The sequence below is a fragment of the Aethalodelphis obliquidens genome, unplaced genomic scaffold (assembly GCF_003676395.1).
Source record: "Aethalodelphis obliquidens isolate GAN/ISIS:26980383/991018 unplaced genomic scaffold, ASM367639v1 scaffold21, whole genome shotgun sequence".
Taxonomy (NCBI): domain Eukaryota; kingdom Metazoa; phylum Chordata; class Mammalia; order Artiodactyla; family Delphinidae; genus Aethalodelphis; species Aethalodelphis obliquidens.
Window position 1 is genome coordinate 6,506,667 of NW_020837965.1, and position 16,940 is coordinate 6,523,606.

Genomic DNA, 16,940 nt, shown 5'->3' on the forward strand with positions numbered 1-16,940 from the left:
TTAAATCAGGAGGAATCATTGATCAAGGATGCTTGGAATTCTTATGAATACAAATAGCCTATCAAGGTTAATGAGGTTCAACTCAAGTTTAGAAGAGAGAAAAACCGCACTTAGTATTTTTTATGCACGTACAGATTTAAGGTCTTAGATAGAATTTGAAAAGTAAATTATGCAAACTCAAATGTAGCTTTCATTTGGGTTTTTCACAAGCTATTTTCATTGTTTTTTCCCCAGTGTAGAACAACTGCTTAAAATATATATTCTGGATCAACAAAAACTAATGCAATTAGTGAGAAAGAGCAAAGGTCCCCCCTTGAATACTGACAACTCTTCCAGAAATTAATGTGCTTTTAAGGAATGACTGGACAACAAGTGTTAGTTTTGAAAATTAACCGTAAAATTTTTCTACAATATATTATTTCAGTCAACAAATATTAACTGAGTGCCTAAAATGGGTGAGACATTGTTTGCAGGGGTTGCGTAAAAGGATATTGAGATAAGACCTGGTTCTTACCCCATACTCATACTCATGATTTGAAAAGGGTCTAAGTCTTTAATTCATAAGTGGCTCCCAGAATGCCACAAGTTTGAATTATAACATCAATGCATACTGGTAAATGGCCCAGAGCAAAATCTGTGCACAGCAACATATCAAAAGAAAATGTAAACAGAAGGTTAAGCATCAGAGTGGAAGCACAGGAGATTGTTAGAAAGACAGAAGAAATCAGTTCAACATACTCCAGGAATAAAGACAGAATCTGCTAAAGTAAACAGGATCTCTGGGTACAAGAATGCTATTAAGGAGAGGTAGAGGGTCGGGGAGCCTTACCATAGCCATGAACAAACAGTCCTTTAGACATCATTACTCTCTGATTCTGTGTTCACCAACAACTTTTTGGTTACTAATTCAGCTTTCTAAAATGTAGGTACAGAAAATTGGGAGACTGGTGCCCTGCACAAGAGAAGAGTGTATAAATATCCACGTAGGATTCCCACAGGGTACATCAATGAACTGGCACTCTTTTATATACTGTTCTCTTGCAAGTGTCACTATTAATCCTGGGTCACATTAATTCTAGGACACAGAAAACTCAAGTTTCCAGATGTCTTGTCCAGAGGACAAGACATTGAAAAATGGTATCTTTACCAAGGTAGGAACATCAAGGTCAGATTTGTCTTGGTGACAGGACCGCTTTCTTCTGCAGCCCCATTTCTCCTTTATTTCAACCTGCTTTGAAATTTTAAAGAAACATACCCAGATTACTTTAAGACAGTGTGAGATGGGTGCCATAAGATCCTCAGTGACATAGGCAAAAGGATGGTTCAGAAAGAAGGATTATCACTTGCAATGGATACAATCCAACAAGGCTTCAGGGAGGAAAAGCTTTAGAATTTCCACAAAAAGAGGACACAAAGGAAACACTGAACAACGAGAACAACAAAAGATGGAAATGAGGACGGAAGATAAAGAACAAATGAGTCTACAAGACTGTATAAGGTTCTGCAGGAGAGGTGTTAGGTCAAGGTTAAAGAGAAAGACATTAATGATCAAACAAACCACAAGAAAGGTTACTATTCAAATGTTCTTGGGCCTGATCAATAATCTCATTTATGCATCTTTTCTTACTTATATTTGATTTCTAAAAAAGCAACTAAAGGAGACTAATTTCCATTTTTTATGGAATGTATAAGGCAATACTCCGTACCACCAAAAGTAAAGCAGAGGCTAAATGTTTTTCAATTAAATTTCAATAAATTTTCCACTGTTAGAGATTAAATTGAGTGATCCATGACCTATATATATCTCTCACAAAGTCTATACTAGATGTCACTTTGAGAATAACTTAGGAATAAAGATATTTAAAGGGCCTCCACAAGTATAAAAAATAAACAAGCCATAATCAGAAGTGTCACTAAATCTAAAACAACTGATATAAATTTAATTAATTATTTTACTGATAAAAATAAGAAAAATCAGGGAAAACTGATAAATGATAATTTCTTCCAGGATGAACAATGTCTTTTTGTGATATCCTTTTCAATGGAAATTAGGAAAAAAATATTTCATCCCCCAAAAGGAATTTCAATTATACTTGCAACAAACTCAAAGAACATTCTATGTCAATTTTAGAATATCATCTTCATAGAACAGGGAAATCTGAGGGGGTTTTGTTCATTGCTATGTCACCAGTAACTAGAACAGTGCCTGGCATGTAACAGATGGTCATTAACTATTTCATATGTGAGTAAATGTTCAATCTTTCTCTCCAAATGTGTTTCATATCCAAATCTATACAACCTCTCCCAACTAACCCAAGAGAATTCCAACTCTTCTGGTAACACATGTGAAAATGTAAAAGAACTATTAATTTAGGACTTTAGGGAAAGCCAGCCTCTTTCAATGAGAGCATTATTACATTATAAATAATTTTTAAATGTCTACATGCTTAAGGTTTTTTCAATTTATTCCATAAATGGTAAATAAAAAGAAACAATGGGAAGGAAGGGAGAAGAGGAAGGAGGGAGGGAGGACAGACCAACATGTGGTTTTAAACAACTGAGCAAAGAGATTTTTCTACCTCTGGCATCATTAGCATAGTTTTTTTTTTTTTTTAATATTTAACTTTGACAAAATAATCATATATTTTACCACATTTTTCAGCAGAATAAAAGGCTAAATAATTCTCATAAAAAACCTTTAAAACTCCTACAATTACAACTGCTCTGAGAATATTTCTAGTAAGAATTTATTAAACATGTAGAGAGGAAGGCAAGATCAAGATGGCGGAGTAGAAAGACCTTCAGCTCACCTCCTCCCAAGGACACACGAAAACTACAACTACTTATAGAACAACTATCTCTGAGAATGACCTGAAGACTAGCAGAGTAGCTCTTCCACAATTAAGGATATAAAGAAAGAAAACCACACCAAGATAGGTACAAGGGGAAGAGAAGTAATTTAGTCAGAACCCAGAAGGTCAGCCCCCAGCAGGTGACCCAAAAGAGAAAGGAGACGTCACAAACTCAGAGGTCCTCCCTAAGGAGGAAGGGGTTCAGTCCCAACTTCGGGTACCCCAGCCCTTCAGACTGGCACCTGGAAGACAAGCCCCCATAACTGGTTTTGAAAACCAGCAGGGCTTACAGCCAGGAGAGCTGGAGGGCTGTAGAAAACTGAGACTTTGCTCTTAAAGACTGGCAACACAAACTTACTCCAAGCCCCAGAACAGAGGCAGCAGAGTGACAAGTGCCTGACACCCTAGCTGTCCTGCCAAGACTGCCTCATCAGACCCCCCCAGCCCACATAATCCTCCCTCTCCAGTCCCCCACCAAGGCGGCAATCCCTGGCACACCCCTGGAGAAGCCTCGGTTCATGCTGGGCTCCAACTCTAGCCCCTCTGGCTCCAGCTCCCTTGCCAAGGTGGTGGCCCTCTATGGGCCTTGGGCGAAGCCCCAGCCCACACGGCTCCAGCTCCAGCACCCCTACCACCAGGGAGCAGCCCCCAGTACACCCCAGGAGAAGCCCAGGATCACTTCGGCTCCAGCCCTTCCATAAAAGCCACTGGACATACATAGTCTGTATAAAGACACTCCTCCACAAGGACACATCTTCAAGACATGGAGAGGTAACTGTTTCTCTTAATTCATGGAGACAAACACAGAAAGTCAAGCAAAATGAGAAGACTGAGGACTCTGTTCCAAACAAAAGAACAAAATAAAACCCCAGGAAAAAAAACCACAAAACTTTAATGAAATCAAGGTAAGTAATTTACCTGATACAGAGTTTAAAGCAATGATCATAAAAATGCTCACTGAACTTGGGAGAAGAACGGAAGAACACAATTAGAACTTCAAAGAAGAATTAGAAAATATAAAAAAGAAGGAATCAGAGGTGAAGAATACAATAACTGAAATGAAAAATACACTAGAGGTGATCAACTGCAGATGAGGTGATGCAGAAGAATATGTAAGCAACCTGGAAAACAGAATAGCTGAAATCACTAAGTCAGAACAGCAAAAAGAAAAGAGAATGTTTACAAATGAGGAGAGCTTAACAGACCTCTAAGATAACATCAAGCATAGTAACATTCACATTACAGAGGTGCCAGAAGGAGAGGAGAAAGAAAGGGGTAGAAAATGTATTTGATGAAATAACGGCTGAAAATGTAACCTGCCGGAAGAAACAGACATCCAGGTCCAGGAAACAAAGAAAATCCCAAACACGATGAACCCAAAGAGATCCACACCAAGACACACCATAATTAAAACAGTAAAAGTTAAAGAGAGAATTTTAAAGGCAGCAAAAAAAAAAAAAAAAAAAATCAAGTCACATACAAGGGAAGCCCCATAAAGCTACCACCTGATTTCTCAGCAGAAACATTGCAGGCCAGAAGGGAGTGGCATGATATATTTTATTTAAAGTGATGAGAGGAAAAACACCTACAACCAAGGATATTCATGTGGCAAAGTTACTCAGAATTGAAGGAGAGAGAAAGAGTTTCCCAGACAAGCAAAAACTAAGAAGAGGTTAACACCACTAAACCAGCCTTCCAAGAAATGTTAAAGGAACTTCTTTAGGTGAAAAAGGAAAGGCCCTATAAAGGTAGGAAAATATATGAAAGGAAAAAACCTTACTGGTGAAGGAAAATATATAGTAAAGGCAGTGAATCAACCACTTAAAAAGCTAGTGGAAGGTTAAAAGACAAGTCAGAAAATCAACTGTAACTACAATAAAGAGTTAAGGATACACAAAAAGATGTAAAATTTGACGTCAAAAACATAAAACATGGTGGGGGGGAATAAAAAATGTAGAGATTTTAGACTGTGTTTAAACTTAACTATCAGCTTAAAGCTAACTAATTAATTGATTAATTAAAATACATTTTCTATTGATGCACAGACAAGATGAAAGAGAAACTCAGACTGCAGTAACATTAAATATTGCCTTGGGATTATATAAAGTTATATGCTTTTAACACCAATTTTCTACCTTTCATTATTATTTAGTAAATTCTTCAAATGTGGCAACTTATTACAATTAGAACACAACTTCCCTAATAAGAACAGAGTAAGACTGATACATATCTATTTCCAAACGTGTCCTCCATGTTTGATCTAATTTGCATAATTAAAATAGGAATTAAGCCATTTTCTTTTTATGAAGTTCTCTCCTTTGGTTTTTAATATTTTCTAATACTTATGCTATCTGTGCTAGATAAAAGGCAACCTGGAAACGGTAGCTGCCTAGTTACACTTCACTCATGGTTACCACATCATTCATGACTACTACACAACTCTAAATTGATGGAGGCATCACAACTCTACCTCATGGAAAACAGCTGGAGATTTGAAACCCTTTATGTTTCCAAAGAAAAAATATCAGTAATAACTTTTTGCTGTGCCTTCTGCCAGTTTCACCCCCCAAATAACTGTTCCTTCAAAGAAAAAAGGACCCTCTGTCTGAGGGATGGGCTCAATTGCTACTGGAACAAGAATATTTTCAAGTTTGATAGGTATCCTGACTTTGAGGTCCCAATGAAGAGAAATGAATTCATAGAAATTTTTGTATGTAATTAAAGTGGTCATCTATATAACGTTACCTTATCTATATCCAAACTAGAGTTCATAAAACAATCACAATCTTTATATTAAAATTTCATTAAGCAATTCTATGAAACAGAACTGAAGTCCTTTGAATACAGCTTAAAAACAGCAAAGTCACCTCTACTTGTGCTGCCAAATGTACTCTCTCCTTGTCTTTTCGCTCCAAGCACCGCTTCACTTCCTCTAACTCAGATGCCATTGCACTGAAGTTCAGCTGCACTCTCCAATCTGACATCTGCTTCTCCAGATCCTCTTTTTCCCGCTCAACCCCTTAAAAGAGAAAATGTAAAGCTTGATGGTTGATCGTTACTCACAGGATAATGTACTTTCGAATGGTATGTTTTAATATTCTACCTAATACAATCCACTTATTAATTGTCACTGTCACCCAACAGACTTCTCAGAATTTGTCATTCTATTGTTTCAAGTCTCACACAGTTTTCTAAAATATACACATTGCTGTGTCATCCAATATTATCACATTTTGATACTAAAGTGTTATCTGATTTCTAGTACAATTTATTTCAAGAAAATTCTATGCATTTTTTCTTTAATTTGCCTTACATTCCTGTATTACCCCCAAACTCTAAAACAAAAATACTGAAAGAATTTTCAACTAAGCTTCTCCACCTAACTGAAGTTACTGAAGTTCACACAACAAAACACTTTTCTTGCAACGTAAACAAATGATGCTGCTAAATTCTGATTGTGTTATGACCTCTAATCTATTAATTCTGGAGACTACTACCTACAATTGTATCACTGAACAATATAAATTGACTTAGTATTTATTTTTAGTCCAACATGAAATACTTGGTATATGATGAACAGGGCACTGTTAACACCATCTTTTTCAAAGATAAATAACACAAAAATCCTTTTCTCAATGAGCTTGCACTCCAAGAATAGAAAGAAAACATAAAAATAAAGTACTTCCATGAATTTAAGATGTCAAAAATTGGAACATATATTATCAATTTAAAACTACTCTTTTTCTAGTAGCTTCCTTTCCAGAATAGGAAAGAAGGAAGGAGACACTAGCAAATCCAATTTATAGATCATGTGTAAGACACATGCTAACTTCAGAAATATTAAAATGTCAAAATTGTACATTTTGGATGAAAGATACATAGGTATTTTAATAGTGTGATAAGAGCACTTATAGATACTAGACAAACAGTTCTCTATATCTGTATAATTTCTGTATAATAAATGGTTATTATACAAAAATAGTCCAAAGGATAGAATGATTAATTCTATCTTAATGAGAAACTGAGGTAGGAAAAACTGGTTACTATGGTAGTTCTAAAAAATAGGTACAAAATTTCACCAAGCAAAGGAGATGAAGTTGGGGTGATATTTCACGGAAAGGAAACAGCATAAAGCATAGAGGAACAATATTGGATTTCATATTCAGGTAACTGCACACACAGGAGTTCTACACAGCTAATACGTATGAGGGAGGGAAACAGGAGAGTCGGCAGGGAGTTATGCATTGCCAGGGAGCTTAGAAATTAGCCTACAGACCAGGAGTTAACAAACATTTTCTGTAAAGGGTCAGATAGTAAATATTTTAGCTATATGGTCTCTGTCACAACTACTTATCTCTGTTATTAAATTACAAAAGTGACCTGGACAATGCATAAATGAATGGGAGGAGCTTTAGTCCAATGAAGTTTCTTTACAAAAACAGGGGGTGGTCTGGATTTGGCCCATGGGCCATACTCTGCCCACCCCTGCTACGTCTTCAACGTGAAAATATGCATATTTTTATGTGTAAATGTATTTATTCATTTGACAAATATATACATTCATTCATCTTATAAATACATTTTTTATTTTATAAATTTATATATGCATATGTGTGTGCATATATCTCTCTATAGTACCTATCTACATAGACATAGACATGTTTCATGATATATATAACATTAGTGTATACATACATATACAAATTAACATTAGTATGAATATATTATACAAATTATGGAGATAATACATATGAATATGTGTATAAACACATACATATATGTATATTTATAAAACACATATGTATTTGGTGTGATGACATAATACTTTGATATGTTTCATAATATAGATATAAAACATGAGTGTGGATATATATAAATATATAGATATACACACATATATACATATATAATGAAACATTTATCAAAATTAAAATACTTAAAACATAAAGTATAAAATATAGTGTTACAAACACTCTCCTCCCACACCCAGTGGGTTATATGCTCCATTTTAAAGAACTCTTGCTACAAACAATGATGGGTCAGTACAGGATAGCAGTTAAGAGTTCAAGTCTGGGTAGAAAAAAGATTTGGTCTGCTACTTCCAACAAATGTAACTTTAAGCAAGGCACTCAATTTCTTTGTTCTTTAGTCTTTTTTTTAAGTCATTAAAATGGAAGTAAGAATATTCCCCCCTCATAGAATAGTTGTAAGAACTAAAGGAGACAGTGTAAAATGAGTAGCATAATGCCCTGTAAGAACTCAATAAATTATAATGAGAGGTTTTAATCAAGAGAATAACATGAAAGGTGTGTGTCTTAGAAGGGTCTCTTTAGTAGCAGTACAGAAGACAGATCACAGACAAGCTATTCAACAGAGTAAGACAAGTTAAGAGGGTAACAGAGATGAGATGAAGCATGCCTAAAATGGGCTAGGGGGAATAAGAAAGAAGCAACTTCAAGAGATATCAGGATCTACAAATAGACAGGACGTAGAGACTAATTAGATGGAGGTGAGAAGGAATAAGTTTGGATATTCTTTGTATTTTAGGCTTATCTGGATAAAGAATGATACGATCAATTAAGATAGGAAATAAAAACAGGTTTTGAGGAAAGGATGAATTCAGTTGTAAATCGGCTGACTGAGCATTCTGGAAAGGCATATATTGATGCCCAATGAACAACTCCATCTGGAGGGCTGAAGGTTAGGAGAGTGAGATGAGCCAGATTTAGGGATCATCGTTTGTAGGTGATAGCTAAGGCATAAGATTAAATAACAACCCCTAGGGAGAGGTACTAAGTGAGAAAAACCATAAATAGGATTCTAGACAACAGAGGCATTTAAAAGGCAAACTGTAAACAAAAGGAAAAGATTCAAATACAAAGACTGAAAGCAATTAAGACAGAAGAACCAGGAAAGAGTAGGAACAATGAAGTCAGTGGAAGAGTTCTAAGAGGAAACAAACAGGAGTCAAGTAAGGCAAGTAATGGAAAGATTCCTTTGAATTTGACAGAGAAGACCACTAGTAAACTAAGCAAAGTCAATTTTAGAAGTAGAAGTGGAAGTCATTTCACAGTGGGTAGAGGAACAAACAGCAAGCAGAGCGTGATGAGTGTAATTTCTTATGTAGAATTTTTTAAAATAATACAAGTATTCTATAAAGATGAAAACTCTAGAATTGTTAAAAGAAGGTGAAGAAGTCCACTGTCACAATGACAAGAGAACTTCAAGCGTTTTTTTTTTTTAACCTGGGAAGTAGTTAAAAAAAAGAGATTCTTCTAGTCCTCAAAGACACCAAAAATAACTAGATTTTATGAGACAACAAAACATATAACAAATGTACCACAGGATCTTTTTCCAAACAAAATGAGAGTTCTTATGTGCATCTTTATGAAATTTTGATGAATAATCTAATACCTTATATTTTACTGTTAAAAATAAATTTTAAAGTATTTGATGTTAAAATATGATTAAATTACAACATCAAATGAAACTTAAGCGAACTTAATGGCATGCAAATATATTAGGATAGGTATGTCAAAATTTGCCATCCAGTGAAGATTTTCTGGCAATGTGGAAATTCTAACTTAGGCAACATATTGAGTTATGTGTAGGGAATCTGGGGAATTTGTAACATCAGATGCTTACAAGAGTTTCTACAGTAATTTAGGCATCTGAGTAAGAAGCATTAATATTTAAATAGTCTGAAATAGTCTACCAGAAACCATTATAAAATTTCAGTATCACCATTTCTGTTAAACACAAACTTTCAAAAAGAAATACATCCAGAGTAATTAAATTCCACAGCCTAAATCAATACCTCCACTGAAAAAGCATTCTAACAGTTTTCAAACACAAAGTCTTCCTAATCAACATAAGAAAAAGCCAGTCATATTGTTCATAACCACTTCTACAATGTGATTAAATTTCGCCACCAATCTCCAAGTAACAAAAAGATAGAATCTTAATTGTATGCATATATTGGGGAAAAAAATGTGTGTGTGTGTGTACGAATCTGAAAAAAATTCCACTACTGCCTTGCTGTCTCTTTCTAAAAGAAAGACTCATGAGATAAGCAGGTCTGACAACAGAAATGGGTTTAAAAATCAAGAAGAGAAGACATTAAAATTGGATGCTAATATCAGCAAAAAACAAGTGAAATTTGAAATTAAAGACAATACCATTTACATTAGCATCCACAAAAAATTAAATACTTAGGTATAAATCTAACAAAATATATATGATGAAAACTACCAAACTCTGATGAAAGAAATCAAAGATTAACAAAATAAATGGAGAGATATTCCATGTTCATGGACAGAAAGATTCAATATTGTCAAAATGTCAGTTCTTCCCAACTTCATCAATAGAAGCAATGCAAGCGCAATCAAAATCCCAGCAAGTTATTTTTTGTATTTTGACAACCTGATTCTAAAGTTACATGGAATGGCAAAGAATCCAGAATAGCCAGTGCAGTATTGAAGGAGAAGAAAAGAATTAGAGGACTGACACTATCCAACAAAACAGTGTGGTACTCGCAAAAAAGAAAAAAAATGGTCAGGTAGATACATGGGACAGAATAGAGAGTCCAGAAGTAGGCCCACATAAAGACAGTCAACTGATCTTTGCCTAAGGAGCAAAGGCAATACAATGGAGAAAAGATAGTTTTTCAACAAATGGTGCTAGAACTGAAGGCCTGCATGCAAAAAAATGAATCTAGACACAGATCTTAAACCTTTCACAAAAATTAATTCAAAATAGATCACAGATTTAATGTAAAATGTAAAATTATAAAACTCTTAGAAGATAAGAGAATGATTTGGGGTTTGGTGATGGCTTTTTAGATGCAACACCAAAGTCACAGAAAGAAATGACAAGCTGGACTTCATTAAAAATTTCAGCTCTGTGAAAGACATTGTCAAGAGAATGAAAAGACAAGCCACAGACTATGAGAAATTATTTGCAAAGACATATCTGATAAAGAACTGCTATCCAAAATATAAAAGGACTCTTAAAATTAACAATAAGAAAACAAACAAGAAACAAATAAGAATAAAACAATAAGAAAACCATACTAAGAAATGGGCCAAAGACTTTAATGAATATCTCACCAAAAAAAATACACATATGGCAAATAAGCATATGAATAGTGCTCCACACCACATGTTATGAGGGAAATGCAAATTAAAACAACAATGATATGCCACTACAAACCTATCTGAATGGCCAAAATCCAGAACACTGACAACTTCAAATGTTGACAAGGATACAGAACAACGGGAAATCTCATTCACTGCTGGTAGAGGGAAAAATGATATAGCCATTCTGGAAGACAGTTTGGAAGATTCTTACAAAACTAAACGTACTCTTGGCATCTAGTCGAGCAATCACACTCTTTGGTATTTATCCAAAAGAGATGAAAACTTACATCCACACAAAAATCTGGACGCAGACATTTAGTTTACAGCAGTTGTATTCATAATCACCAAAACTTGGAAGCAACCAAGATGGACTTCTGTATGTGAACGGATAAATAAACAGTGGTACATCCAACAATGAAATATTATGCAGTGCTTTAAAAAAAAATTTTTTTAAAAGAGCTACCAAGCCATGAAAAGACATGGAGGAAACTTAGAGGCATATTACTAAGTAAAAGAAGCCAATCTGAAAAGGCTACACACTGTATGATTCCAACCATACTAGGTTCTGGGAAAGGCAAAACTATGGAAACAATAAAAAGATCAGTACTTGCCAGAAGTTAGGGGAGAGAGGGATGAATAATGAAAAACAGAGGATTTTTAAGACAGTGAAACTACTCTATGATACTATAATGGTGGATACATGTCATTATGTTTGTCCAATCCTGTAGAGCACACAACAAGAGTGAACCCTAATGTAAAATACAGACTTCGGATGACAATGATGTGTCAATGTAGGGTTCATCAGTTATAACAAGTGTACCACTGTGGAGAGGGGTGTTGATGGTGGGGGAAGCTGTGACATGTGGGAGCAGGGGTACATGGGAAATCTCTGTACCTTCTGCTCAATAGTGCTATAAACATAAAATTAAAAAATTAAGTCTGTTTTAAAAAAACTGGATGCTAAATTATGATTAACTTGGAAAACCTTGTAGTAGATCAAGAAATAGGATGAAAAGAATATATAACATAAGGAAAGCAATTCTGAAAATGGGAAATATTTAAGAAAGATCAAAAAAGCCCCAGACATTTACAAATCAGAATGATACCTCTTCTAAACCTCCAGTCAACTTCTTGTTCGTCCTGATAGTTTGACTGTTGCTTGGAAATCTGAGATACTTGATGTACTAAGCCTTTTTGATCACCTTCTGCTTTCATGAGTTGTGTACGGAGTTCTTCTACCTAAATACACATAGTCAAAAATGAAATTTTATCAGTTTTAAAAGCAGGAAAAGAATAACTGAACTTACAAATTATTTTTCTAGGGAAAAAAAATTTACTTCCAATGGGCTACTGTAAGCACAAGTTGAAGCCAAGTTAATCTCCTTGTTATGCCAAGCACAGTGGAACAGTCTCTTGCTCCATTTCTTTATTCCTCCCATTCCTTCCACAAACAATGAATGTTCTTTCCCCTTCTCTGTGTCTACTGTGACAAAGAATTTGACCACACTTTTTTTAAATCCCTATTTTCACCTCAGTCCACTCTACTGTTATTAACCCAAACTACCTCCAATTAAGTACTATACATTTTTATATTTTTCACTTATTCTCTTTCATGTGAACATAGTCTATTGGTTGGTAAAGTCAAATGAAATGATCACAATTTAGCACACTGTGATATCAAAGTACTGCTCAAAATAAATAAGCAATAAAAGCTGTTGAATAAACTATAAACTCCTTGAGGTAAGGTACCATTTTATTCTTCTTTGTATATCTGGAGACTAGCAAGCATGTCCACAATGACCTTTAAACAAGTCAGCAGTGGCAGAGACTCAGGTAAAGTCACAATGACAACTTTAACACATAAATCTCTTATTTCAAAAGATAAGATTAGAAATTACAAGGCAGAGTTCAAAAAAAAAAAAATCAGAAGGAAATGAATACAAATATAAACTTCCAAAAAAGAAACTCTAAACTCTGCCAACATTAATTCCATTGGACCACTGGCTGCAAAACAAAGCCATTACACATTTTTAAACATTTTGTAAAACAGGAGCTACGGTGTTTCAGATGCTTCAGGATTAACTGTCAAAACGTAATACTCCTTCTGAACGTCTAAGATGTCTGACAACTTTGCCTGCCTAGCATATTATGTAGTGAGTTATGTAAGCCACACTTCAAAACAGAGGAAGTTACAATTGCAATTTATATTAAACACAGGCAGAAAGGTAGTTAGAAACCCACATGCCTTTACCCAATGTGTATAAAATCGCTATTTCAAGTTACTGAACTTTAGATATCAGAAGCACCAAACTCCTATTATTGGCTAATGGGCTGCAAAATGTTATGCTTTAAAATTAAGCCTTATCTCTGGTTAAAAGGAAGCAGGGCAGGTAGCAGCTTGAAAATGCGAATATAAGACAGTGATGCATTCAAAGTAACTTGAACATGCAAGGTTTGTTTTATGTATTTTACTTCCGCCTTCACTCTCTACGTCTCCTTGAATAAAATTAAGCTCCTGGGAAAATTTTATCTTACACATCCAGTCTCACTTTTACACTGGTTATGCTAAGAGAGATGATTCCTAAACTGGAAAAGCAATCAGCAAGATATGCTGTCACAGTGGGAACCTGGGCTGGTGTTTTATATTGGCTTTCTCTGAATCTTCCTGAAAGGATTTCATCTTTTGCTTATGTGTGTTAATATACATTCCTTAAGGAAAAATACTTCTAGATCTAAGGTTTTTTTCCCTTTCACAAAGACATTTAATAGGGAAAGAGACTCAATCCTGATTTAATTTAAAGCAGATTATCATAGCTTGCATAGACTTACCTGATGCAAAAGTGCTTCTCTGCTGCCTTCTGACTGATTCAATAACCTTCGAGATAGCTCCAATTCCTGTTCAAGCTAGAGTTTCAACAAAGAATAAGGAAAAATGTCCAATGGGGCAGAAAATAACTAAACTATTACAGGCTCAGTTTAAGAGGAGAAAAGTGAAAAAGTTTTCAGATTTTTACAGCTAACATAAAAGGAAAAATATCTTGCTATAAACATATATCAATGCTCCCATTAAAATAATGGTAATTAAATAACAAAAAGTGAACCAGACCAGACTGCAGGAGGTCTTGGCTCCAGTCAGTTCCATCTCAATTATGACCCCCATTTAAATCTCTTTTCCTTAGGCCTCCTGTCACCTCTAAATTAAGGATTTTATATTAGATAATCTGAGATCCCTTCAGTTCTAAATCATTTTAATGTAAATTCTGAAGCAGTTTTTTCTTTAAATTACTACATGTAGTATCATACGAACAAAATTAGAATAAAAATTTCAGGGACCCAATGACTCAAAGTGTATTTCATCCAATTGGTTATTTTTTATATTCTTAATATTCTTATATTCCTAATATTTCCAATATTCCTAACATTTCTAAAAATTTTAATCAGAATAAGATATTTTAAATTTCCCTAATAATATTGCCATTAGATAAGCATCCACAGAAAATGTGCCAGTTAGGTGACTAAATACCCTACAAAGTCAACATGCTTCGCTTACCTCAAGCTGAAAAATATAACAGAATGTGAAGGGGAGAAGAATATGCCACTCCAAAATATGCCTCTTGGCACAAGTATTATTCTGAGCTGATGGCAATCAAAACCCAACAGATTCAGGAAAAGCTTTTTACCTTCCCCTAAATTGCACTTAAAAACTTAAAAAGGAGGTCTGTACCAGAAAGAGAGTTGTTACCAAAGATAACTTTCTATATCTGAAAGACCTCTTCACGGCAGGGCAAACATTTGTTTACCATACATATACTCTTCTCATCTTCCTGTGAACTGTGTTCCTCCCCTTTGAAGCCCCAAGCCCCTATTCCTTGCCTTCGTTCAGGATGGTAGATAAGCCTCAACTGCCTGGCTGTCTTTGAGTCTCATATTTTTATGGGGCTCCCATACATACAAAATTAAACTTGTTTTTCTCCTGTTAATCTGTTTTATGTCAATTTAATTATTATACCAGCCAAAGAACCTAGAAGGGTAAAGGGAAAATTATTTTTCCTCCCCTACAGATGGGACACTTTTGTTAAAAATCCACAGCTTACATATGCTGGACATGTTTGCACTTTGTAAGGGTAAGGTTGTTTTGTGAAATCACAAATTTATATTAAGATGTTATTAAGTGCTTAGATTTGTAACAGTTATCCTAAATTATCATTTCATTTGAACAAACTACTATCTATACATTAGTCTTTCAGAAATTGTACATGTGGAAGGTGTGACTATTAAGGAGTAGCATGAGGGAACACTGTGGTGATGGAACAGTTCTGTATTTTGACTATCGCGGCAATAAGATTGAGACTCATGAGATAAAACTGCATAGAAGTACACAAACACACACTTAACACACAAATGAGTATACACATAAAGCTGGTGAAATCTGCATAAGCTCTGTGCATTGCAAGTGTCAATTTCCAGGTTTTGATGTTGGATGGCAATTATAGAAAATGTTATCACTGAGAATAACTGGCCCATGGTACATTTTGTTTTGCAACACCTATGAATCTATTATTATTTCAAAATAATTTTTTCATCCAGTTATGTAAGTTTTTTAAAAGTGTGCAGCAGCTCATAAAATAACTATCACATATTTTTAAAAGTACAGTTGACCCTTGAACAACATGGGTTTGAACTGCACAAGTCCACTTATACACGGATTTTTTTTCACTCGTAAATACTACAGTACTATAGGATTGAATTCACATATGTGAAACCATGGCTAGAGAGAAACTGCAAATACGGAGAGCTGACTACATGTTATACTTGGATTTTTGACTGCACAGAGGGTCAGGGCACCTAAGCCCCCATTGTTCAAGGGCCAACTGTAAATCAACTATAAAGTACATGTGGATGCAGAGAATCCACACAAACTATTATCTGACCTGGTCTCTTGTTTCTATAAATAAATAAAAAGGGAAGAAATCGCACTGAAGTCAACATGGTTTCAAAATCTACCAGGGTCCATACTGGTCATGTTTCCTGGGTAATATCAGCATCTACAACTCCCAAAGAGCAAACGTGATGACCTGATGTACCTTGCTTACCACCGTAAAGACAGCATGGACGCATCATGCAACTTTACATAGGTTGGTGAAATAAAGGAGGTAAGGGTAAATAGAAAAGGTAATACAGAGTAAAGAACATTATATCAGAAGCAAAATTTCACTTTATCATTCATTACCTTGGGCTTGGCCTTTAATCTACTCATTTGCAAACTGAAGAGAGTTGTTTGGCCTCTGAGTTACTTTCTAGCTCTAAAATGCTACGCTCTATAGCCTCACAGACATGAATTCATATCAAAGATACTTAATATTTAATGAGAATAGAGGATTTTTCGGAACTAGGCTGGTAACTGTTCCTATCTTCTATAACAAAAATTAATAGATACAAAATATTCAACCTTTAAAAAACAGGTCTTTCCCAACCCTACAGTAAAGTCAACCTCTTTAAATGTTCTCCAGCAAAGAATGGTCAAGTTTAATTCGCCTCTAGAAAAGGAGAGCGGCCAGGAGACAAGGTAGTGAACTACCTGTGTATGTTTCCAAGAGCAAGTAGCAGAGAGTGGCAGAGCCCTCAAGCCAAGTGACTCCACATCAAAACATAAAGTCTTCACTGCACTCTAACAAAAAACCTCAGGGACACTTTCCAAGGTACTCAATGAATATCACTGGCCCCAAACAGCATTACACTTGATAAGTTAATTTTCAAAGGGGAGACAGCAGAAGCAAGAAGAACTACAATTCTGACCCTGTGGAAGGAAAACCACATTCACAGAAAGATAGACAAGATGAAAAGGCAGAGTACTTTGTACCAGATGAAGGAACAAGATAAAACCCCAGAAAAACAACTAAATGAAGTGGAGATAAGCAACCTTCCAGAAAAAGTATTCAGAATAATGATA

The 16,940-nt window shown here is 35.1% G+C and overlaps 1 protein-coding gene across 5 annotated transcripts in view; it reads right to left on the minus strand.

Moving 5' to 3' along the window:
* The window catches only part of CEP128 (centrosomal protein 128), a 438,638-nt gene that overhangs the window by 320,942 nt on the left and 100,756 nt on the right, over positions 1 to 16,940 (minus strand). For all 5 annotated transcript variants that reach the window (XM_027120216.1, XM_027120215.1, XM_027120217.1 and 2 more), the window contains 3 exons: positions 13,820 to 13,894; positions 12,097 to 12,229; positions 5,720 to 5,871 (listed from right to left, as the gene is read on the minus strand). In XM_027120216.1, the coding sequence (XP_026976017.1) occupies positions 5,720 to 5,871; positions 12,097 to 12,229; positions 13,820 to 13,894 (360 nt within the window). The remainder of the gene's footprint in view (positions 1 to 5,719; positions 5,872 to 12,096; positions 12,230 to 13,819; positions 13,895 to 16,940) is intronic.